At 40.4% G+C, this 23,742-nt stretch overlaps 1 protein-coding gene across 1 annotated transcript in view; it reads right to left on the reverse strand.

The window, feature by feature from the left end:
• The window catches only part of CTNNAL1 (catenin alpha like 1), a 63,152-nt gene that overhangs the window by 19,206 nt on the left and 20,204 nt on the right, over positions 1 to 23,742 (reverse strand). Inside the window, exons 3-8 of the mRNA XM_074146956.1 lie at positions 16,756 to 16,943; positions 9,018 to 9,137; positions 6,679 to 6,768; positions 6,208 to 6,378; positions 4,849 to 5,049; positions 1,996 to 2,082 (exon numbers count right to left, since the gene is read on the reverse strand). Coding sequence (XP_074003057.1) covers positions 1,996 to 2,082; positions 4,849 to 5,049; positions 6,208 to 6,378; positions 6,679 to 6,768; positions 9,018 to 9,137; positions 16,756 to 16,943 — 857 coding nt within the window. The remainder of the gene's footprint in view (positions 1 to 1,995; positions 2,083 to 4,848; positions 5,050 to 6,207; positions 6,379 to 6,678; positions 6,769 to 9,017; positions 9,138 to 16,755; positions 16,944 to 23,742) is intronic.

Here is a 23,742-nt window from a genome sequence, read left to right on the forward strand (position 1 = left end):
TTCATCCTGACCTAAAAAAGAAATCTATTTCTACTTAACGCTGTCTCTGATCATTAGCAGGAAAATCATCTCAAGGAAGGAACATACCCCTTCATTTCTTCCATAAAGTGACAGAGATGGGAAAGAACTGCTTTTAACAAGGCTGTCTTGTGTTCTAAGCCACCCAGGCTCTCAAAAGCATTTTAATTAGAGTCACAATACTTAAATTTCACCAATAGAGATCCTGGTTGCTGACTGATACACTGCAGCATCCGAGGTCAGACTGGCAGGACAGTCCTCCTCAGCCATATACAGAAATGTGGCTACTCTGGGATCAATCCAATTATTACATAGAGAACAAGGAAAACTTACTTCTACATGTAACATGAATCCTGTGTGTTTTAAGAAAGCTCTTACTAAGCAAGCTTTCATATTCTAAAGATCACCAAAGCAAGTAATACAGAACTTAGAATTCGTTAGTTTAGAAATCAAAACCCACTCAATTTGCTCCACAATTTCTAAAACACTGTGCTACGTTTTCGCCTGCATTGTTTTTAATATGTGGCTACACTGCAGGGCACAAGTAACCCACTATTTTGCATTTTATGCCACCTCTGTTAGCTGGTTTACAGAAGGTAATTTTCTGTTATTGTCATGTGACAATTCTTTAACTGAAGTGTGGTAAACGTGTAGTCTTTGTTGCATGACATTTTCATAAATAAAAACAAGTGGGCAGGACAATATGGTATGACTTACATTTAGGGAGCTGCAAGAAAACACAAGATATTAATGATTTCTTCCCCATACTATATTCCAGCCACCTTTGGCTTTATGATCTGTGCAATTACATAGGTGCATACTCTTTTGACTGGGAACTTTTCCTCCTCATTCAGCATTCGGGAGTGATGTTACTCAAAAAGGATGATCTTACAGATAAAGCAGCTGAATGTCACTCTGGAAAAGCTCTACTACTGACTTCCTACATAATGATGACCAAATACAGGCAAATTATGTACCCTCCATTTTCTGGGGGTCCAACACACTGCCTGACAGCGGAAGCACAAAGCACTTAACTGCAACTGAAATAGATTCAAAACACTATTTAAATCTTCAGGACGGCTGCAGGAATTATAATCCAGAAGATTAAATTTCTCATTTTGCCTCTATTAAAAAATATGCAGCATGATTTTTTGAGCACTCGAGTTTTTCCAGTTACAGCAGCTGAGAGCTCAGTCAGAGCAAGCCCACCATACATCCCTAACATCTTTGCACTGCTCTATAGCCTAATATTGAAACCCTGTCCTTAGTCTTTGTTTTTCTGTCTGCTTAAAGGAACAATAATATGAAGCAGTTGAAAAGATATCTGAACAGAAACCAGTAATTCTGTATTTGGCTCAAATCTGTGGAACAGACAAGGCACCATTGCTATCCATTAGAGGTGGGGGGGAAGGACCCTGATCAGCAAGTGGTGTCCATCCCATGTACCAAATGAGGCAGGTATCTCATATGTGCATGTAAAGTTGACAGCCAGCATGCTTCCATTTAGGAAAAGAATGATTTACCCAGCTGTCAACAGTCCAGAAAAATACCTGAGTATAAGGCACTGTCATAACACATTTCTGCTATAGAAATCAATAGAACAGGTTTCATACAAACAAACAGCAAATGTAAATTATCCATTTAAGCAGACTCTATCAAGAAAAAGTATTTAAAACAGTGATGCATACATCCCCAAGGGAAGTTTAGCCTTTACATTTAAAGTAATGATTATATACACTGTACTTATTTCCGATGACTTTTCTTTTTTTAATTGTTGTCAGTTAGCAAAGAGTCTATGCACCCACCAGACTTCTATTCAGTTCTAAGTAAGGACACAGAAAATGACTAACGTAATTCTGATTTAGCTACTCTTGTCTATAAACAGATACTAGCATTTTGGGGTCCAAGATCCTATTTTACAACTTCACATACAACAAGTAAGAAAGTCAAGCTTTCATTTAGTTCATACTTGCTTACCTCTCTTTTAAGTTCATTCATGCATTGGCATGTTTTTAAAATGGCTACTTCCAAGTCTTCCATGAGATCCTTTGTCTTCTGGTTTTGCTACAAGGCAAAGAAAGCAGCCAATAAACCATTACACAAAAAAACCAGCAAATCCCATCTTCACATCATGTGACGTTACTTCAAGTTGTTTTAGAAGACAGCCTTTTCTTTCTAGATGTAATGTTTTCATTTGCACATCCTCTGTGTATTTTACTTTAAAAATTCTTTTATAGAGACATTTATCACCAAATCAAATCTAAAAATAATAGTGATGCAAACCAGCTGACTGTTTCTGTTCAGTGGGAATTTATTTCTGAATTTCACTGAGCTTTTTTCAGGAAGAGGGTTTCCTTAAGCTTTACAACTTCCAAAAAATCCTCTGTCTAAACATCCTAAAGTAGAGCAACAACTTAAGGCATTTTTATTCTCTTTTAAAATGTAAACACTCTTTTAAAATAAAGTGGTACCTAAACATTATACCAAATGTTCTACATCGAATTACAAAAAGGTTACTTAAAGCAGCCTTGTAAGACTAGATTATTGTCGGATTTAAACAAGTACAGTAACTAACAATGTTTTGTTGAGGTAGTTCCAAGACAGAGCTCCCAGTCCTGCAAAAAGCAGGAACAACCCAAATGTTAAGAGACATACACTGGAAAAAGAGTTAACATACATGCACACACAATATGTGTGTACGTATAGACACACACACTTTCCATTTTATTTAAAGGAAAAAAAAAATCCACCCAAGTCAATATGATCACTTTCACAGGTGTTATCTGTTCTAAGTCTCAAAACTACCAGTCCCCCAAATTTAATGCCTTCCTTTAAGTAATTTGTGTAAAAATGTAGCATCACAAAATCACTTTTAGCACAAGGAGCATAATGTTTTACACTCACTAGACTGTCCTTTTTATTTCTTTTACTTATTTAATGTGCACATTTTTGCTCCTTTGATGTGAAGGAATTGCCTAGCCGAAATAAGGTTACAGGCACACCTAAAACAGGACAGTAGCTTGCGATCTTATGAGCTCAAACATACACAGGAAGGATTTCAGAAACATTTAAAATTAAATCAACAGATTTAAAATTAAATCAACAGATTATCTGTTGTGCTCCAGCTAGTTTTCGTTAACATACAATAATACAAACAAGACCATATCAGTGATGTCAGTAACTTCGACTTGACCTAGGTTACAAGACACTTCCATTTGAAAACGCATTCTTCATTGAAGACTCACAGTTACTCAGTTAGCTAAAAGGATGCATGGCAAGTGGAAAGGGAAATAATTGGGCACTGTAAGAGCTTTACATGTCCCCTAGTTCACACATCCCCAAGGCATAATAATATTTTTTCTTTTTAAATCAACGATCCCACTTGAATTACATTAAGTCCCTCAGAAAATATTCACCCTCCAATAAAGCTGCTGAGCTGAAACTAAAAAGCTACCTCAGTAAGCTGATGCTATTTCAGCTGCTTGCTGCATCTTCAGTCACAGCGAGGCTGGGTTATTTATTATTGAAAACACTTAATGCATAAGCACACATGTGCACGCCCAAGTATTTTCACAGATCATATAGATGTGTGGTCTTGTACTAGGCTCTCATTTCTATCACTTGAAATGTAGCATGTAAATTATTTAGAAGTGATCAGTCTCAACGAGTAACAGCTCAGAAATACCCAACTCTACTGGTTTTGGCTGGGACAGAGTTAGTTTTCTTCATAGTATCTGCTATAGTGCTGTTTTGGATTTGTGACAAAAGCAGTGTTGATAACACAGGGACGTGTCAGCTATTGCTGAGCAGTGCTTACACAACTGCCTACCAGGGCTAACCACCAACAAGGAGCTAAACACAGTTTTAGCTTCTTATAGCCATGGGATTCTATGCAATTAATATTTTATATGTTCTTTTTTGTAATAACAATGGTCTGTATTATCAACAACAGTTATATGCTCTTCAAACTGCACTACTGCATTAAGAACACCTGACTGCAACACCTGATTCAAAGAGGAGAAAAGGAACAAAAATGCTCTCATAAGTAATACACTCAATTAAGTAAGTATCCTATACTAGTACATATCTGCCATATTTCAGAGCATTGATAAGATCTTGTGCTATACATCTGCCCAGGAACAAGACTGAAAGCAAGTCAGCATCAGAAACAGAAACTGCGTTTTCCATCTCTGCTTTTCCTCCCCTTTTTGCATGTATCTCATATCATCTTCAAGGAACAAGACAAATGGCAGAAGGAGGCTTAATGTGCTGCTTCTCTATAAAGAAAAACTACCATCATTTATATCTTGCAAAAAGGACAAACAAAAATTCCCTGTAAGTCTTAGTATCTCTCTCCTCTCTCCACAAGATTAAAAAAACAGTCCATTTTTTAGAATATTTCCCTTTTCAATAGTTTAAGTGTTTTCAATATTCTGTTGAAAACAAGAAACAGAAACTGTGGTCGCTGCCACGGGATCAAAACAACTGAAGTCTCCAAACTACTCAACCAAAAGACCTAACCATTTAAGACTGTGCAATGATACTTCTACTCGCCTTCTTATTTCCACTTAGAGCTTCATTAAAATTAGGCTACCACCACTAGTAGCCTAATTTAGCCATCAAAGAACCAATGAACCAATACCACTGGGGCAGGGGGAGGACAGAACATATTGAAGCTGTAGAAGCACAGAGCAAACTCTGGCTTCCTTGATCAGCTCTCACTGTGAGGAATACAGAGAGTTCTCTCTTCCTAGATCAGAAGAAAAACTGCATTAAAAATGTCTTTCCAAAGTAGAGGTGAAAAGATTTACTTTGCTAAAAAGCTCTTACAGCTTGCATCCACACTGAAACCAGCTGCTCTAGTTCCATTTTAGCCTGTTTAGACAGCTCCAAAATGTGTTCTCTGTGCTCATGACTGGTATAGGCAGAGTCTGTGAAGTCCTCCGTATGTTCCAGGATAACTTCCAACATCGTTGAAAGGTTCTCTTTTGAGAGGAAATAAAGATTCTCACGAAGACCCTCCACCTTATTCTGAAAAAGAAACATTTCAGTTCCTTGAGAATTTATGTGGTTATACAGGTGTGATGCAAATGCAGGAAGCAGATGCACCATTTCACATTTTATTTTTCTCCTCAGTGGTTTTTTTTATTATTCACTTATTTTCAAAGTAATCCAACAACTTGTATCCAGACACACAGTTTAGGCTTCGGGATTTTTTTTTTTAAAATGTAATAATACCATCAGCAAATTACTGGCCACTTAACAGAAGTAACAGCAAATACATTATTGTTCTCCAGCTTTAATAAAAAGTTTTTAACTTCATTAAGTTTCAGAAATCAATGGTGTATTCAGATTTTGGTTGCTTTTTACAAGTTTTTCTACATCCATATTATCTATTTTAAGTATCTTTCTTAAAATTTACATGTAGCAAATTGAATACTTTCAGGCACTTTGCAAAAATTTCAACCAAATTCTAAAGAGGGGAGGAGATAAATAAATAGTATTTAAAATAAACCAAACATCATAAAACCAAACCAAACAAAATGATAGACTCCAAAGAAATGAGACGTGGTTGTTCATTAACTGTTCTTAACAGAGTATGAAATTTAAAAGAACCTTTATCAGGAAAAATAGACTGAGCTACAAGATACAATTTCAATTCGTAAGATTTCCTTTGAATGACTGTTTGCTCTTTTAAATATTTGAGCATATATATATTTTTAAAATATTTTATATATTTTAAATATATTTAAATATTTAAATATATTACGAATATCAATTAGTAAGATTTCCTTTGAATGACTGTTTGCTCTTTTAAATATTTGGATGAATATTTTTGTGTGCAGTGTTAAAAATACTACCAATTATGAAGCAAGAATTCAACCACAACTATTTTAATGAGGTGTTGATTAGTATTCTGATATTCTTAAGTTTATTCACAGTTCAAGGCATCACCTCAACAAAACATTAGTGTTCTGAATGCATTCTGAACCAGGAGGAGATGACAAGAATCAGAAGGTGTTTTTTGGCAACGATAACGAAATTATAATCATCTCTTAGGTCTAACATCTTAGGACAGTTATTTTAGTTACACTGCTGAAAAGATACCACTCCACCACTTGGAAGTTAAAATTCTAGTTTTGAGATAACTTATTAGGTTGTAGAAAACAATACTATTTCTAGTCTTACCTTGAATTCTTTGATGCCAGAATATATGCTGATGGGGGCCATTTCATTTTCTCCATTTGGTCTAGAGTCAGTTACAATTTCTATTACCTGTTCCAAAGCTAATCTCATGCGATGAAAAACTCCATCTTTGTTTATACGAGCGGATTCACAGTCTGGATGCCTCAGACACGTCTTTTTAAAAGAAGCAAATTAAGTATTATGAAAGAGTACACATGCAGTATAGCGAAATGAATGCTTCCTGCCAAGTCAAGTTTAAAGAATGTTTAATATGATAAATTCTTTTTGTTAAACTGCTGTTAAGTAGAACTCAGTGTTGCTCAAAATATAAAAATTTTCCTCTACTTTTTTTTTCTTTACTTTTACATCCTTTAGCATGAAGTTGAAAGGCTGAGAAGGAAGAGTCAGCTATCCTGCCAGATGCCGTACTCTGTGATTTATCCAAACTGTGTAAGAGCATGCATACTCACTCACCTTTGAAGCAGTCAGGAGCATCATGGTGCACTTCTCAAGAACAGCCCTAGATGCTGCCATTCTAGCCTTTTTCTTCTCATCCTTCAAATCCTAAACATCAAAAGAAAAAATGGCATGAATATTATACAGTATCTAAAAATGTTAACTGCTTGTGAGACTGGAAAAAGGAAACTCTCCTGCAGATGGATGGGTTGTGAGAAAGCTTTTTTATGTCTGACAATGCTATTTTCAGCCTAGCTCATGATCTAGAACTCGATTTTCAGACAGATTTTAATTTATGCATTTATTCTTGGCTCTATTCAATTCAGAGTTCAAAGAAGGAAGATCTCAGAGATACAGAGTGTTATGTAAACTGTCACTAAATTTGCTATCTTTAACATAAAGCATTATTCATAAAACAGGAAAATGAGGGGAAAAAAATATACCTGACTAAAAAAAATTGTCTGAAAAGGGAGAAGGGTAAGGCAGAGAACATCAGTTTTTCATTGTACTGTAGTGATGGAAATGCAAAATAAGTCTTTTGTCTACTTGAGTGTTAGATTTAACACATACATGTAATAAAGAAAGTTTAGCTGGCTAAAAAAACAATTCCTCTGTAGAAAGGCATTGAGTACAGGAACTTTTCAAGAACTCTCCAGGGAGAGGGATATACCTGCAAAACTGACTATACCCCCAGAAAAGTTCATCAAAAGGGAAAAATTTAGAGTCCAAATTGGGATGGGTTTGGGAGGGAATGAAGAGGGCAAGACATGAATCCTTCAACATGTAAGAAGGTCTAACAAGAGGAAGAACTTACAAAGCTATAACTAAGATCTTCTCAATACTAGCAGAGATAGCTGAGAGCTATTTGAGCGTTAAACAGGCAACTGAATGGGACCAGCTGAAAAGGGAACAGGATGGAAATAGTCCTAATTTACTATAGGTTAGGAAAAACACATGGATAAATCACAGCAGCAGTCTTTTACCATTTGTATAAAAATCTTATCTAGCAACTACAGAAAATCGTTACGATCAAAATCAACATACTAAAAAAAAAAACAAACCCAAAACAAAACCAGACAGCTCATTTCTGAAATTCTGACATTACATTCTGATATATCTGACCACACTCAAGAATTTTCCAGCATACTTATAATTATACTAAGGAAAAATACTTTGAGGGATGTTTCCTCCCAATAAAACTAACAATGCCACATAGCAGCCTTCAGACTGTAAAGTGAGCATATCAAGAAAGTCCTGACACAACTTAAAAAGTACTATTGAAACACTCTTTCCCAAGGAGTCAAGTAGGCAAGGAGTTGCCTTTCGGAGTAACACCGAAAAACAAAAATAGTTGAAGAGAATACCACTTACTAGTAATGCACCTTTCTCTTTTCAAGGAAGAACTGCTATGAATATTTAAGGAAAAAATACAGTTCTTTTCCAAGCAGGTTATTTCCTTCAATTATATGTAGCTTTTCCAGAACTGATTCTTTGGTACTGAGCATGTAATTAGTAAATTCAAAACACACCAACAGTAAAAGGAGTTAGTTATGTATTTTGAGCAAAAGTTGTCCAATGTCTTATCTGAAGGATGCTCTACCGTATCACAAGAAACTACTTCTATATGCATGAGGTCAGCCAATTGTTTATACAAATTGAATTTTGCTGGATTTTAGGGACTCTGGATATCTTTATCAGACCCTGGTTCATTTCTGAATAGAGGATTTGATTGCCAAGGGGAAGAAACTGGAGCTCAGAGCAGAAGCCTTCAAGCCTTAGCAAACCTTTTATTTACTTGGAAGTAGCAGCTGAAAGGATTTGAAGAGTAGCTGCATGTGAGAAGTAAAAAACCATTACTCCAACATAAGAAGGTTTTGACCTAAACCTAGAAAATATTCCAGAATAATAATAAAAAAATGCAAGCAAATTCTTTACTAGGATCTAAAGAATTAACGTTTGGAGTTTTCTAAAATAATTAGTCTGCTTTCGAATCCCTTCACTATGTGCAAACATCAAACGCTTCTGTCAAGTAACAACAGACAAATTCTCTACCAGAGTAATAAGCCAAAAAAGTTAGAGCCAGAAGACAGTGATTGAAACCAAAGGACATGTCAAATAACATGCACCCAGGCTTCTGAAAGATACACAGATCAAACAACGCAGCCGTATTTCTCAGGCTGAGCTTTAAAATCAAAAGATGTCTTTGGGTGGAGCAAGGAGAAGTTAGGTTTCAGAGACAGGACACCAGCAATCGTTTTGTATTGTAATAGTTAACCATCCCAGCAGAACCCAAATCTTACAGTGAATCAGATAAAAATGATACCTTCCATCTCTCTAAGCTTTTCATTAATACTTACATTTTGCCGATCTCCAGTTAAATGGGCAAACTCTACCATTTCATTTCCAAACTGACTGAATATTTGTACAAACTCCTGGAAACTACTAACTTTCTCTAGTTGTTCCATTGTTGCAAGAACCTGCAACATAAGGGAAAATACTGTAGATTATCAAGATACTAAGCAGAAAATATTATTACTAAACTAGGAATATTATTTGCAATAATAAGGAATATATTTACTTCTAAATCATGTTGTTTAAAATGTATATATTTTGTCACTATTTAAGCATTAAGAACTCAACAGCTGGAAATCAGGTCTAAATTAATAATCATGCTTCATTCAAAATGAGTCATTAGTTGTCAACCCTCAAAAACCATTTTCCTCACTCATCCCGATATCAAGAATAACAGTTTTACAGGATTCAGTTTCCAGATTTAGGAAAAATGTTATTGTCATATTAAATTTAAGAACATAAGTACTTGAAATTAAACTACAGATTATATCCCTATGTTGTAACTCTCATCTTCAAAGTTCAATTTCAGATACATAACTTTCAAAGTCTAAAATCACAGTTGTACCATCAGACAGGTGTTTTAATGATTTTTATTATCTCTATATAAACCCAAGAACTAAATGAACCCAAGCTGTATCAAGCTCTTACTCAAGATACATAAAAGTGTGCAAAATCAGCATTTTTAAAACACTTAGCAAAAACTATCATATAGCTTATAAATTACTGAAACTATCCTCCTGAATTCACTACAATATGGTTTACAACAAAGATTAACATTAGGGTTTTTCAGGTTAGAGGAACAGTTGCTAATCCCAAAGCGATCTTTCAAATTCACTAAATGTCTTCAGAAGGAAAGACAGTCAAAGCAGTTCTTTATTGTGACCGGAGATAAGATACTGCACAAAAATTTGACAAACTGTACTTGAAAGGGAGAAACGCCAACTTATTTTTCCTTTCCTATGCCAAAAGTATCTTTTCCCCATCTGAAAAAAAGCACTCTAGAAACCTGCTTATGACAAACCATCCACTCTCTGCAACCCAGGTAAACTCTCCCAGAAGCACCTGTTTTTTTGGAACAGTGTAGCTCCTCAATCTCATAGTTGTAATCTATGTAAGCAAATGTTCCACTAAATCCTGTGAGCACAGTGGAACTGACTGCTTTATCATGCAATATTAGACTGCAGTATCTGTCTGAGCATCTTATGTTATGCAGCCAATTCCACAGAGGCTGCAGAAACAGGAACTCTCGTGACTCAAGTGCTGATGCATGAGCAAGGCTGGGACATAAAGCGCTTGGAAAGAAGCTGCACAAAGATGAGGATGTGAAAAATAGCAGTAGGAGGGTGGAAGCAGCAGAGAACCACAGGACTAAGAAAGCAAGGATGTAGAAAAGTAAATGTGGAGAAAGGAGAAAACATACCAGCTAAGGTCCAACTTTCTATTCTAAGAATGAATTAAAAAATAATAGTGAACATGCTCAATCATTCTTGGTTTAAGCAAGTATAGAACTTCATGAGTATGGTCTTGGTTACAAGTAACTCTTACAGTTACCCTTGAGCAAATGTTTTTGTCATGACAAATGTCTTCTCAAATAAAAATTTCAGTGAGAGCACACGCATTTCCATTACAGCTAACAACTGTAGACATTCCAGGCAGAGCTGACATTCAAGAAACTACATACAGGGAGAAACCATACAGACAGCTAAATTTGTCTAAAGCTTATTCAAGAAGCTGTTAAAATGCAAAATACCTGTGATGTCTTCATAAATTTTTATTCATTAAAATTTTTAATTTTAAACTTTCTTCAACATGAAACACATCGACAGTAATTAAAATATACATTTTTAAATACAAGGTTAAAAACATGTATCAAAAAAGGCTTTAAGCTCCTATAAAATCTAAATTAGAACCCAGTATTATACAGCTACTGCTGCACTATGAATGTTGCCTTTCAGACAGCAGTCATAGGCCGACATCATTTGGGGGCACATCCATATTTCGATCCAATCTGCATAGTGCAGCAACACCCCCACAGATCTGTCGCTTCCCTGTTCATTGTTCAGGCGTCCCTAACCTGGCTGACGACAATAAGCGAAGCAAGACATTAAGCTCACTGATGCAGTGACTAAGTCTGAGGGACAGTAAAAAGCAGAAGGGTCATCGTTGTGGGTGACTCTCTATTGAAGGGGGCAGAGGGACCAATATGCCGTCCTGACCCGCTTCACAGGGAAGTCTGCTGCCTCCCTGGGGCACGGGTCAGGGACGTGTTGGACAAAGTTCCTGCTCTAGTCAACCCTTCTGACTATTACCCCCTTGTAGTTTTTCAGGTAGGCAGTGATGATGTATATAATACATCCAGGAAATTAAAAACAATCATAAAGGACTTTAAGACACTGGGAAAACTGGTTGAGGGATCAGGGGCACAGGTAATTTTTTCAGCGATACCCTTAGTTGCAGGAGGAAATCCTGAAAGAAATAAAAAGGCAACTGCGATAAACAAGTGGCTCAGAAACTGGTGCCATCACCGAAATTTTGGGTATTCTGAACTCAGGGAATTTTATATGGCACCGAGTCGGATAGCAACAGATGGAGTACACCTGTCTCAGAAGGGGAGAAAGATACTGGCAAGTGAGTTGGCGGCGCTTGTTGAAAGGGCTTTAAACTAGGATCGAAGGGGGAGGGGGTTAAGCGTAGGTTGAGCAGAAAAAAACTCAAAGAGAGCCTTCAACCTGCCATCTCAGCTAATAAGTCGGCCCCTTTAGGCACCCAGCTGAAGTGCCTTTACACAAATGCACGCAGCATGGGGAACAAACAAGAGGAGTTAGAGATGTGCGCACGCCTCCAGGGCTACGACATTATTGGCATCACCGAGACGTGGTGGGATGGCTCTTACGACTGGAGTGTTCGAATGGAAGGTTACAAGCTCTTCAGGAAGGACAGGCTGGGCAGAAGGGGAGGGGGTGTTGCCCTCTATGTCAAGGACCAGCTGGAATGTATGGAGCTTCACCTGGGGATGGGTGAAGACAAGACAGAGAGCTTATGGGTCAGGATTAAAGGGAGCACGGGGGCAGGTGATGTTACAGTAGGAGTCTGCTACAGGCCACCAGATCAAAGTGACAGCGAGGATGTGGCCCTCTACAAACAGATAGGGGCAGCATCGCGCTCACACGCTCTGGTCCTCATGGGGGACTTCAACCACCCCGACATCTGTTGGAAGGACAACACAGCAGAGCACAGGAAATCCAGGAAGTTCTTAGAATGTGTCGACGACAACTTTCTTCTGCAAATAATAGAGGAACCAACGAGGAAAGGAGCAGTGCTGGACCTTGTCCTCACCAACAAGGAGGGGCTGGTCGGGAATGTCAAGTTCAAGGGTAGCCTCGGCTGCAGTGACCATGAGATGATAGAATTCAAGATTCATAAGGCAGCAAGGAGGGTGCGCAGCAAGCTGGCTACCCTGGACTTCAAAAGAGCAGACTTTGATCTCCTGAGAGATCTGATTGGTAAGGTAGCGTGGGAAAAAGAACTGGAAGGGAGAGGGGCCCAAAAAAGCTGGGTGGTATTTAAGGATTGCCTCCTCCAAGCTCAGGAGAGGTGCATCCCAAAAAAGAAGAAATCGGGCAAAATAGCCAGTAGGCCGGCGTGGATGAACAAGGAACTGCTGGACAAACTCAGGACCAAAAAGGAGGCCTATAGAGGGTGGAAGCAGGGAAAGGTAGACTGGGAAGAATACAGAGAAGCTGTCCGAGTCACCAGAAACCTGATCAGGCAAGCGAAAGCCCAGGCAGAACTAAATCTAGCCAGGGATGTGAAAAATAACAAGAAGAACTTCTATAGATATATCAGGGATAAAAATAAGACGAGGGAAGCTGTGGGTCCCCTCCGGAAGGAAACGGGAGACCTGGTCACCCAGGATGTGGATAAGGCTGAGCTACTGAATGACTTCTTTGCCTCAGTCTTCACTGGCAAGGGCCCTAACCACACTGCCCAAGTCACGGAGGGCAAGAACAGGGGCTCTGGGAATGAAGAAGCACCCACAGTACAAGAAGACGAGGTTCGAGACCTCTTAAAGAACCTGAAGGTGCATAAGTCCATGGGACCTGATGAAATCCATCCACGGGTCCTGAGAGAACTGGCGGACGAAGTTGCTAAGCCCCTCTCCATCATATTTGAGAAATCGTGGCAGTCTGGTGAAGTTCCCACTGACTGGAAAAAAGGGAACATAACTCCAATATTCAAAAAAGGAAACAAAGAAGACCCGGGAAACTACAGGCCGGTCAGTCTCACCTCTGTGCCTGGCAAGATCATGGAGCAGATCCTCCTGAAATCCTTGCTAAGGCACATGGAGAATAAAGAAGTGATTGGAAACAGCCAACATGGCTTCACCAAGGGCAAATCGTGCCTGACAAATTTGGTGGCCTTTTACAATACTGCCACAGACTTGGTAGACAAGGGCAGAGCGACTGACGTCATTTACCTGGACTTATGCAAAGCATTTGACACTGTCCCGCACGACATCCTGGTCTCAAAATTGGAAACTCATGGATTCGATGGATGGACCACTCGGTGGATAGGGAACTGGCTGGATGGCCGCATCCAAAGGGTTACAATCAATGGCTCAATGTCCAGGTGGCGGCCAGTAACGAGTGGTGTTCCGCAGGGGTCGGTACTGGGACCAGTACTGTTTAACATCTTTGTCGGTGACATGGACAGTGGGATAGAGTGCACCCTCAGCAAGTTTGCTGATGACACCAAGCTCGGTGGCGCAGTTGACACGCTGGAGGGAAGGGATGCCATCCAGAGGGACCTAGACAGGCTGGAGAGGTGGGCTCGTGCAAATTGCATGAAGTTCAACCAAGCCAAGTGCAGGGTCCTGCACCTGGGACGTGGCAACCCCAGGCACAAATACAAGTTGGGTGGAGAATGGCTGGAGAGCAGCCCCGAGGAGAAGGACTTGGGAGTGCTTATGGATGAGAAGCTCAACATGAGCAGGCAGTGTGCACTGGCAGCCCAGAGAGCCAACCGTGTCCTGGGCTGCATCAGGAGAAGTGTGGCCAGCAGGTCTCGCGAGGTGATTCTGCCCCTCTACTCTGCGCTCGTGAGACCCCTCCTGGAGTACTGTGTCCAGCTTTGGAGTCCTCAACACAGAAAGGACATGGACCTGTTGGAACGGGTCCAGCGGAGGGCCACGAGGATGATCAGAGGGATGGAGCACCTCTCCTATGAAGACAGACTGAGAGAGCTGGGGTTGTTCAGCCTGGAGAAGAGAAGGCTCCGGGGAGACCTTATAACAGCCTATCAATACCTGAAGGGAGCCTACAGAAGAGCTGAAGAGGGACTCTTTGTCAGGAAGAGTGGTGACAGGACAAGGGGCAATGGTTTTAAATTGGAAGAGAAGAGATTTAGATTAGATATAAGGAAGAAATTCTTTACAGTGAGGGTGGTGAGGCACTGGAACAGGTTGCCCAGGGAAGTTGTGGATGCCCCATCCCTGGAAGTGTTCAAGGCCAGGCTGGATGGGGCTTTAAGCAACCTGCTCTAGTGAGAGGTGTCCCTGCCCATGGCAGGGGGGTTGGAACTAGATGATCTTTAAGGTCCTTTCCAACTCTAGCCATTCTATGATTCTATGATTCTATGATTCTAAAACAAATTTTGTAAGATAGGAAAGATGCGGGCAGGGACTTACGAAATGCACATGATCTAAGAACACAGGGACAGTATGAGGATGCAGAAGCAGGAACAGGATCATCAAACAGAGGCTGGGTTCTGGAGTAGATCCCCATTCCAGAAGATCTCAATCACTTCATCAGTCTATGAGATTGGATGTCCTACCACTACACTGTTCTTCTGTCCTTTGCCCTTGGTTGACTTAACTACTTCTGATTCATATGAGGAAGATGATGATGACAACGAAAATTAAGGCATTCAGAAAGAGGCAGCAAGCAAACCGGCACTAGAACTTTAACATTGGGCATTCAGTCTCTAAGATAAAAACGCAGTTGATATCTTCTGGAGCAGTGACCCAATCTCAAGAGCCAGCATCTGCTCCAGCTGGCAGTACCAATGATCCTGCTCCTGCCTTTACATCCTCTATGCCATATTATACTTGACAGTCTCTGAGTATTTGTGTGCATTTTGTAGGTCCCTGCTCACATCATCCCACTGCCACAATACTTCTTACAGGAAGAACTGTTTTGCTATCCATCATAAAAGTGTCTGGCACACTTTTCAGGAGTGCACTTGATAAATATCAGGATATGCCTATATGTGACACCATTGTTTGTTTAATTTGGTCCTAGAGATATGAATTGTTCTACTGGTACCATAAACAGAACAGAAGGCGACACTCTCAAACACATGCAGACTACACATAGAAAGGAGAATGCAGTAAAACCCAAGAGACCACACAGACTAGGGTGACTATGGCAATCAGAGTCAGACGCACTTACTCTGGAAAATGAGACTTCATTTTAAATACCTTCAAAATTAAATCCTGCACGTATTCTTACTATATTCATATCCCTGTATATATGACAATAGTTTCATATATATTTAAGACTACCAAAATCCATGCCCTGCTGCTGAAAAGATATATCCCTCCTTATCCCTTAGCGTAAATTTGTGTTAACACCAGCCACTAGGTGGAAAGTCAAATTAATTCACATCACTGCATGGCTGCAGACAAGGGCAGGAGAAAAGCTCAGGAAATGCAGTAAAAGCTATTAAAATCACCACTCTGGTCTACAGTGCAAGAAGAGACCAAAGTTGCAAGAAATTTCAGCAAATTAATATTTATAAAACTGCTGCCACCTTCACCAACCACTGGGAGAATTAGGGAGCACTGAGACAGCAAATGAGTGCTGCCAAGTCTAAAGCCAGACTGATGCAGGTATTGCTGGAGTTTTTGAATCCTTGACTCAGCTAAGTGTCTTGGATCTATAAGCTGCAGAATACAGACCAGCATGTCTGGAAAGCAAACTGGGACAAAGGAAGAGAGACACTGTGAGGAGTCAAAAGAGGAAAGAGGGCCTCTGCTCTGGATTATGAGTTGAAAATTAATGGAAAAACCCTACCAGGCTCTCATTTTTCAAACATGAGGTTTTTCTATTTTTGTTTTAGCACGTTGGGGAGAAAAAAAAAAGAAAGAATATCCTACAGTCAAGACAGTGCAGTGCATGAAATAGATTACATTTGAGGTTAAATGGGTCTTCATACATTATTTAAATCAACTAAGTAGTTTCAAGACATAAGTTAAACTGCACAAAAAACTTTTAGTCTGTAAGCCTCACTTCACTAGCACAGGCTTTTAACAGCACCCCTCACAGCTTTTTGCCTTAGACACATTCATAATGTTCTCCCTGTCTTGATCCTGACAGAACAAACATCCTGTCCTTAGCAAGCAGAAGCTTTTATGGGCCATTTTACTGACAGAAACACTTTCCACCTCACAGCAAACTTAAATTAGTGGTAACACAGCCTCTCCTCCAGCATACTAAGTCAATAGAACAATACAGGTTACATAAAATGTAGAAAGTCACTGAAAATTATTATTTTATCCTCCCGACTTACAGGCATCCACTTTCAGATATCTGATAGGTAAACATGTGTAAGACATTAATTTTTTACCTCTTTATTTTGCACTTTCCCATCAGATACAATGAAAATACCACTTCATTTAGCACTACTCTTTTGCATTGACTCCACGTATCAGTTAAACAAAACAAAAAAAGAAGCTACAAATACCTTGTTTCTGGAAGTTATAATTTGCTTAATAACAATTCTGTCTGCTAACACCAGCACCTTTGTGACAGAAGAAAGCAACAGCCTTGCAGCTTTTACCACACCCGTTTTGTCCGTGAAGATTGTTATGTGGCTATCAGACTCTGGATGATCCAAGCTTGCCACGTCCGTAAGCTGTGCGATTGTTTCACCTAGAGGGAAAAAAAATAAATAATTAACATTTCATACTTACAAAAAAAGATACCGGGCCATTAAGCACTCTTAACTTTTACCATTGAGGGGTAAAACTACAATTTCACAGCTACCTAGAACTATTTTATTTCACTTCACTTCCTTCTATTGACTGTTGGTGGCACCCTCTCCATATTTAAATCTGGATTACTATTCAGTACTGTCTCATTCTTCCATCTGTAACATACTCGAGTTTTCTTATATTAGTATACAGATATTTGAGGTAGAGGGGATGGAACTGGGGAGGGTGGAGGGAGAAAACATTAATGGGAGACATTTCTCCAATTTTAATAGCAAAAGACAAATCAGTGTCGACACTTGCAGCATCAACCCACTGAAAGAGTAGGATGCAGCAAAGAACAAAGAACTACAAATTCCCCTCCAACCTTCCAAATTTCAGTTAGTATTCCTATAATTTATGAATTTCCTATTCCTGTAGAAGTCTTCAGACATGAACAGTAAAGAGATTCCAAACAATATCTTTATAACTTATAAGACTGAAGCATTAGTGAAACTACTGCACTTTATGTTCACAGGAGGACCACCAAACAATATGTTGTCAGAAACAGGAGAGAAAAAGAAAGGCAGCGTAGCACTGATTTTCAGTTCAAAAGCATCTTTCTATTCAACTAGCATTTAATATGATAATAGTTAAATAGGACTATTTGACCACTTTTCTTTTTATCCGGTTAAAAATTCTACAATCCAATGCAGCCAATGGAACCCCTTGTCTGAGAAAAATCACAGGCCCCAATTCAACTAAATCTCCTGGAGTACCCTCGGTAACAGTGCAATAGAGGAAAGGCATAGAGCAGTTTCCTGTTCCACAACCACATAAGGACTGCTGGGAGACTGAACTCAGGCAAGCTCTGAGACATGGTTTTTGTCAGCATGCAAGACAAGATGATCAACCCACAACTAGCTCGCGGATCACCCTTGAAGATAAGATCACCAGCAGAAGTAGGGAGGTGATTGTGCCCCTGTACTCAGCACTGGTGAGGCCACACCTCGAGTATTGCGTCCAGTTGTGGGCACCTCCATACAAGAGAGATATTGAGGTGCTGGAGCGAGTGCAGAGGAGGGCAACAAAGCTGGTGAAGGGCCTGGAAAACTAATCATATGAAGAGCGGTTGAAGGAGCTGGGACTGTTTAGTTTGAGGAAGAGGAGGCTGAGGGGAGACCTCATCACTCTCTACAACTACTTGAAAGGACACTGTAGAGAGGTTGGTGCTGGTCTCTTCGCACAGGTAATTAATGACAGAACGAGAGGGAATGGCTTCAAGCTCCAACAGGGTAGGTTTAGACTGAACATTAGGAAAGGATTTTTCACAGAAAGAGTGGTCGGGCATTGGAATAGGCTGCCCAGGGAGGTGGTTGAGTCACCATCCCTGGATGAGTTTAAGAGTCGTTTAGATGTGGTGTTGGGGGATATGGTATAGGGGAGAACTTTGTAGAGTAGGGTAGATGGTTGGACTCGATGATCCCAAGGGTCTCTTCCAACCTAGACGATTCTATGATTCTGTGATCTAGGACATTTGATTGAGTCCCCTATGACTCATCTTCAAAACCTCAACTAAAGTAATTCACCTCAGCAGACAAGATACTTACTTCAGAAGCCTGATAAAGCCAGAGGTCCATATGAAGAACCTGCATTATTACTCCGGAAATACCACACACAAACACTACGGAACAAAGATGGTCTGATAGTCCTTCAAACCACAGAGCTCCATGCTTCATTGTGTTTATGTATGGATTTCTCTCCTCCGGCAACTGCAATCGCTTGAGTTTCTAAATTGCCTGAATAGGTCTTGCATTACGGCAAGGAACTTCCAGTACTTTTGCTAGGACCAGGCCAGGTCATAAAAGCAATCGTACAAATAATCAGAGGGTCTATTACAAACATGCAAATACGATAAGCAGAGTACAATCTGAAATGGTGAGTTCCATAGCTGAAGGGCCAGAAGAAGCAAGAAGAATCATAAAAGTACAGCTATTATCCAAATAATGAGGGCAGCCAGATACAACTTCACTGTTAGTGTAACACAAGTCTCCAGTCAGGCAGGAGATAATTTAACAACAAAACAGATTGGCCATTGCCTCCTCCACAGTCAAATTCATTCCATTTCAGGCCAATCTCTAGTTGGAACTGTTCAACTCTTCATTTAATCTCAAAATACACGCGACAACATAAAATCCTGTTCTCTGTGTGTTTTTACAATTAAAATAGACATAAAGTGCTTTTGGTAACCAAGGAAGGATGCACAACATCATTACCCGATTTCTTATGCTGTGGGATTCATCTTCTTGAAGATGAATTATCAAGTCATAGGTAAAGCATCTAATCATACAAAGAGTAATCAGAGAATCTAAAAAGAGTTGCAACATCTGCCTGTCAAAAGTTCCAGACAGCCCTAGAAACTTGAGACTTTTGACAGCAGAACAAAGGCCTCCTTCCTTCTCTATAGTCTACAACCACAGGAACAAGGATGGTGTCCTGGGAGTAAGCTACGAGGAGCAAGACCTGTTAGGGTAAAAAGACTGAGCTATGGAATATTTAAGCCAGCTGGGCATACACAAGGCCATGGGGAACATCTGAGAGTGCCAAAGAAGCAATTCAGTGTCACTGTAATTCTGTAATTTCATACGTCCATGTCTGAAAGATTGTGACAATTGGGACAGAGTTCCAATGATAGAAAGGCAACTGTCACACACATCTTGAAGGGTAACAAGAAAAAAAACAACAGGTAATTATGGGGTAGTCTGCCTCACATCAGTCTCGATGAATATGATTAAAATCATCTTGGAAGCCATTACCACATGAAACAGAAAAAGGCAATTGGGAAGAGCCAGCACAGTCCTGAAGGACAAATAGTCCCTTATCAACCTGAATGCCTTCCATGGCGAGATGACAGAGTCTCTAGAAAAGGAAGTAATGGATGCCGTGTATCTCAGCTTCAGCAAGGTCTCTGACATGATCTCCCATAGTGCCCTTACCACTAAAACATGAGATGTGGACTGGATAAGTGAACAATAAGGTGGGCAGAAAACAGACTTGACTTGGGCTTGGGGATGGTGATCAATGGTACAAAGTCCAACAGGCAGTCAGTTACCAGTGGCGTCCCTCAGGGACTGATACAAGGCATCAAAACTATCCCCTGGATGATGGGCCAGCACATTCAGCAAGTGTGTGAACGCCACCAAACTGGGGGAGTGTCTGATACACTGGAGGACAGAGCTGCTAGACAGAGGGACAGGCTGGGAACATGATCTGACAGGAAATGTGTGAGGTCCAACAAAAGCAGTAATACCAAGTCCTGCATCTGGGCCAGGATAACACCTACAGCAGTACAGGCTGGGATCAGCTGCCTTCAGATGACCTTTGCAGGGAAAGACACGACGGTCCCAGTGAACAGAGAGTTGAACAGGAGTCAGCAATGCTGGCCAGCTGCATGCTGGGTTGTTAGCGGAAGCGTAACCAGCAGGCTCCAGAAACAGGTTCTCTCCTTCTGGTTGGCGCTTGTGAAACAGCATCTGGAGTACCATGTCCAGTTGGGGGCCCCTCAGTACAAGGGAAAACACTGGCACAGTGGAGGATATGACATATGGGGAGAGGCTGAGGAAAGCAGGTTTGTTACACCTCAAGAACAAAAGGCCAATGGCAGAGTTTACTGTGGTCTACAACTACCTACTTAGGCAGGTATGGAGAAGACAGACTGATCCCAGAGGTGCATGGTAATAGGACAAGAAGCAATGGACAAGAGAGAAGAAAATACTTTTGGCACTGTAAGGGTGGTCAAACACTGTAAGAGGTGTACAAGAAGTTGTACTGTCTCCATTCTTCGAGTTAAATGTCTCTTCCAACCTAAGTTATTCAGTGATTCCGTTTATCCATTTTAGATTGTTGGTTTTGAACCTTCTTAATTTAGTCCTCCTCTGTAACAAAAGACAAGGCAAAAATAGGAAAGCGCTATGTATTGCTTCCATTTTACTCTGTATCTTCGTTTAGGGCTCTGTAGTGAACTGGCAGAGAATACTGAAAATGTTATGACACCAAGTCATTCTTGACATGTGTTTTCTCTTTTAAATTAACTAGTCTTTCCCAGTTTTGGAGAAAAAAAATCACAGATGGGCATCTAAAACTGTGCTGTTTGAGTTACATTCCACTACTATACTGTCACTGTAAACACTGACACAGTGCAAGACTAATGTTAGGCAAAATCTGCTACATGACCCTCTGCAGTGTTTTATGATTCTATTTTGAGTCAATCAAATTACAAGGTTTATTACAAGGAAATAGTCATAACAAGTCTGAAACACTTCAGATCACTGATTATACCCTTCACAAGAGACAGATACAACATCTGTCATCCTTCAAAGCCTCTGCAGGATATGCAATTGATTTAAAGACTCCCTACTTTTCGTAGCAACTGAGACACCAAATGTTCTAAATCCTTTGGTGTTGAAACCTATCTTACATATCTAACAAAGTGTCCCTTTATTTTTTGAGGCACCATCTAATCTACTGTCTAAAAAGAAGTATGAACAGCTCTACAATATCCTCTGTCCTAAACAGCAAGGGCTTTCTGCTGACCATGCCATCAGAACATGGGATTCTTTTATACAATTCAGTATTCTTGGCTATAATTGACCAGATTTTTTTGGCTTGCTTGGGAACACTGAAGTGTTTCAAAATGGCACTTGAGCAACTGCATTCAGAGACTGAATTCAGAGGACAGTTATCCATAAGAACTTCTCTGCACAAAGGACTCTCTTATCTTGTCCAACAAAAGTTAAACAGTTCACAGAGATAATACTGGCACATAAAAAACCCCACCAACCAAAAACCCAGCAGCAAACATGTTTGATAAACTGAATTTCACATGTAAGACTTCAGTTAGGTCTCAAATAGGTAGCTCAAAGCAAGAATAACTGACCCATGCCAAGATAAATATGAGGCTTGGCAGGAAAATAAGCAGTCTATATCTTCACTCCTCTAGATTGAGGCCTATTACTGCATAACAGGAAATAAAACTTACAATGTAAAAAAGTATAACTATTTGGTGAGAGAAAAAAACTGCAGACTATTTTTATATTCTGAGCTCCTCCTGGATACATTGATAAGGAGAAAAAGTACTTGGCCATGTGTATCGGGTTTGCATGGCAACGTTTTGCTGGGTGGGGGGTTACAGGGATGACTTCTGTGAGAAGTTGCCACAAGCCTCCCCTGTGTCCAACAGAGCCAATGCCAGCCACCTCCAAGATGGATCCCGATGGCCAAGGCCGACCCATCAGTGACAGTGGTAACATTTCTGAATAACATATTTAAGAAGGGGAAAAAACTGCTGTGCAACAACAGCAGCAGAGAGAGAAGCGAGAATACACGAGAGAACAACTCTGCAGACACTGAGGTCAGCGAAGAAGGAGAGGGAGGAGATGCTCCAGGCACCAGATGAGAGATTCCCCTGCAGCCTGTGGAGGACATCAGGCTGGAGCAGGTGGATGTGCATGAAGGAGGCTGCAACCCTGTGGGAATCCCATGCTGGAGCAAGGCTCCTGGCAGGACCTGTGGCCCCATGGAGAGAGAAGCCCAAGCTGAAGCAGGTTTGCTGGTAGGAATTGTGACCCTGTGGGAGAGACCCACGCTGAAGCAGTCTGTTCCTGAAGGACTGCACCCTGTGGGAAGGACTCACTTTAGAGAAGTTTGTGGAGGCCTGTCTCCCATGGGAGGGACCCCACGATGGAGCAGGTAAAGAGTGCGAGGAGTCCTCTGGAGGAGGAAGGATCATCAGAGACATGTGATGAACTGACCACAACCCCCCATTCTTCCTCCCCCTCTGCTACTGGAGGGGAGGAGGTAGAGAAAATCTGAAGTTGAGCCCAGGAAGAAGGGAGAGGTGTGGGGAAGATGTTTCAAGATTTGGGTTTATTTCTCATTACTCTGATTCGACTGATAGTAAATTAAACTAATTTCCCCAAGTTGAGTCTGGTTTTGCCCATGACGGTAACTGCTGAGTGATCTCCCTGTCCTTATCTTGACCCACGAGCCTTTTGTTATATTTTCTCTCCCCTGTGCAGCTGAGGAGGGGAATGATAGAGAGGCTTTGGTGGGCACCTGGTGTCCAGCCAGGGTAAACCCACCACACCACAGCATAACTGGGAAGTGAAGAAGTAAGAGATCTAGACTGTACGGCTCTTCTAGCAGCTGAGATAATCATTGTTAACTTTAGCAATTTTGGCTTGTCAGCATTTTACTTGGATCTCTGAAGAGAAAACACATGCTTCGTATAACAAATTGAATGTTTTCAAATTAGGACATTTCTGTTTGCAGCCAAGTTTACTGGAGTGACCATGAATTTTCAGTCTGAAGTTTACCTAGAGTAGTCCTTCAAATCACAAAAACAGTCATTCATCACAAGCATCTCTAGACACTGCAACTCATTGCTGAGGGATTTTCAGAGGATTTCTTACAGTAACATGCCCAATTTCTAAGATTTAAAAAACAAACAAACAAAAAAACCCCAAAACAAACAAACAAACAAAAAAAACCAAAAAACACAAAAATGGGATGACCTGCACCCCTGAAGTTTGAGGCCAGCACAGTGACTCAGCAAGGAATATACTGGCTAGGACACCAAAAGGCAAGTTTCTCAGACTTCTGAGGTTATTTAAAAGACAAAAATCACACACCCCACAAGTCCACTGTTTATCTTAAACTGTCAAGATAAATAATAAACTTTATTATTAAGTTAAGGCCTGATA

Source organism: Numenius arquata, chromosome 4 (genome assembly GCF_964106895.1).
Source record: "Numenius arquata chromosome 4, bNumArq3.hap1.1, whole genome shotgun sequence".
NCBI lineage: Eukaryota > Metazoa > Chordata > Aves > Charadriiformes > Scolopacidae > Numenius > Numenius arquata.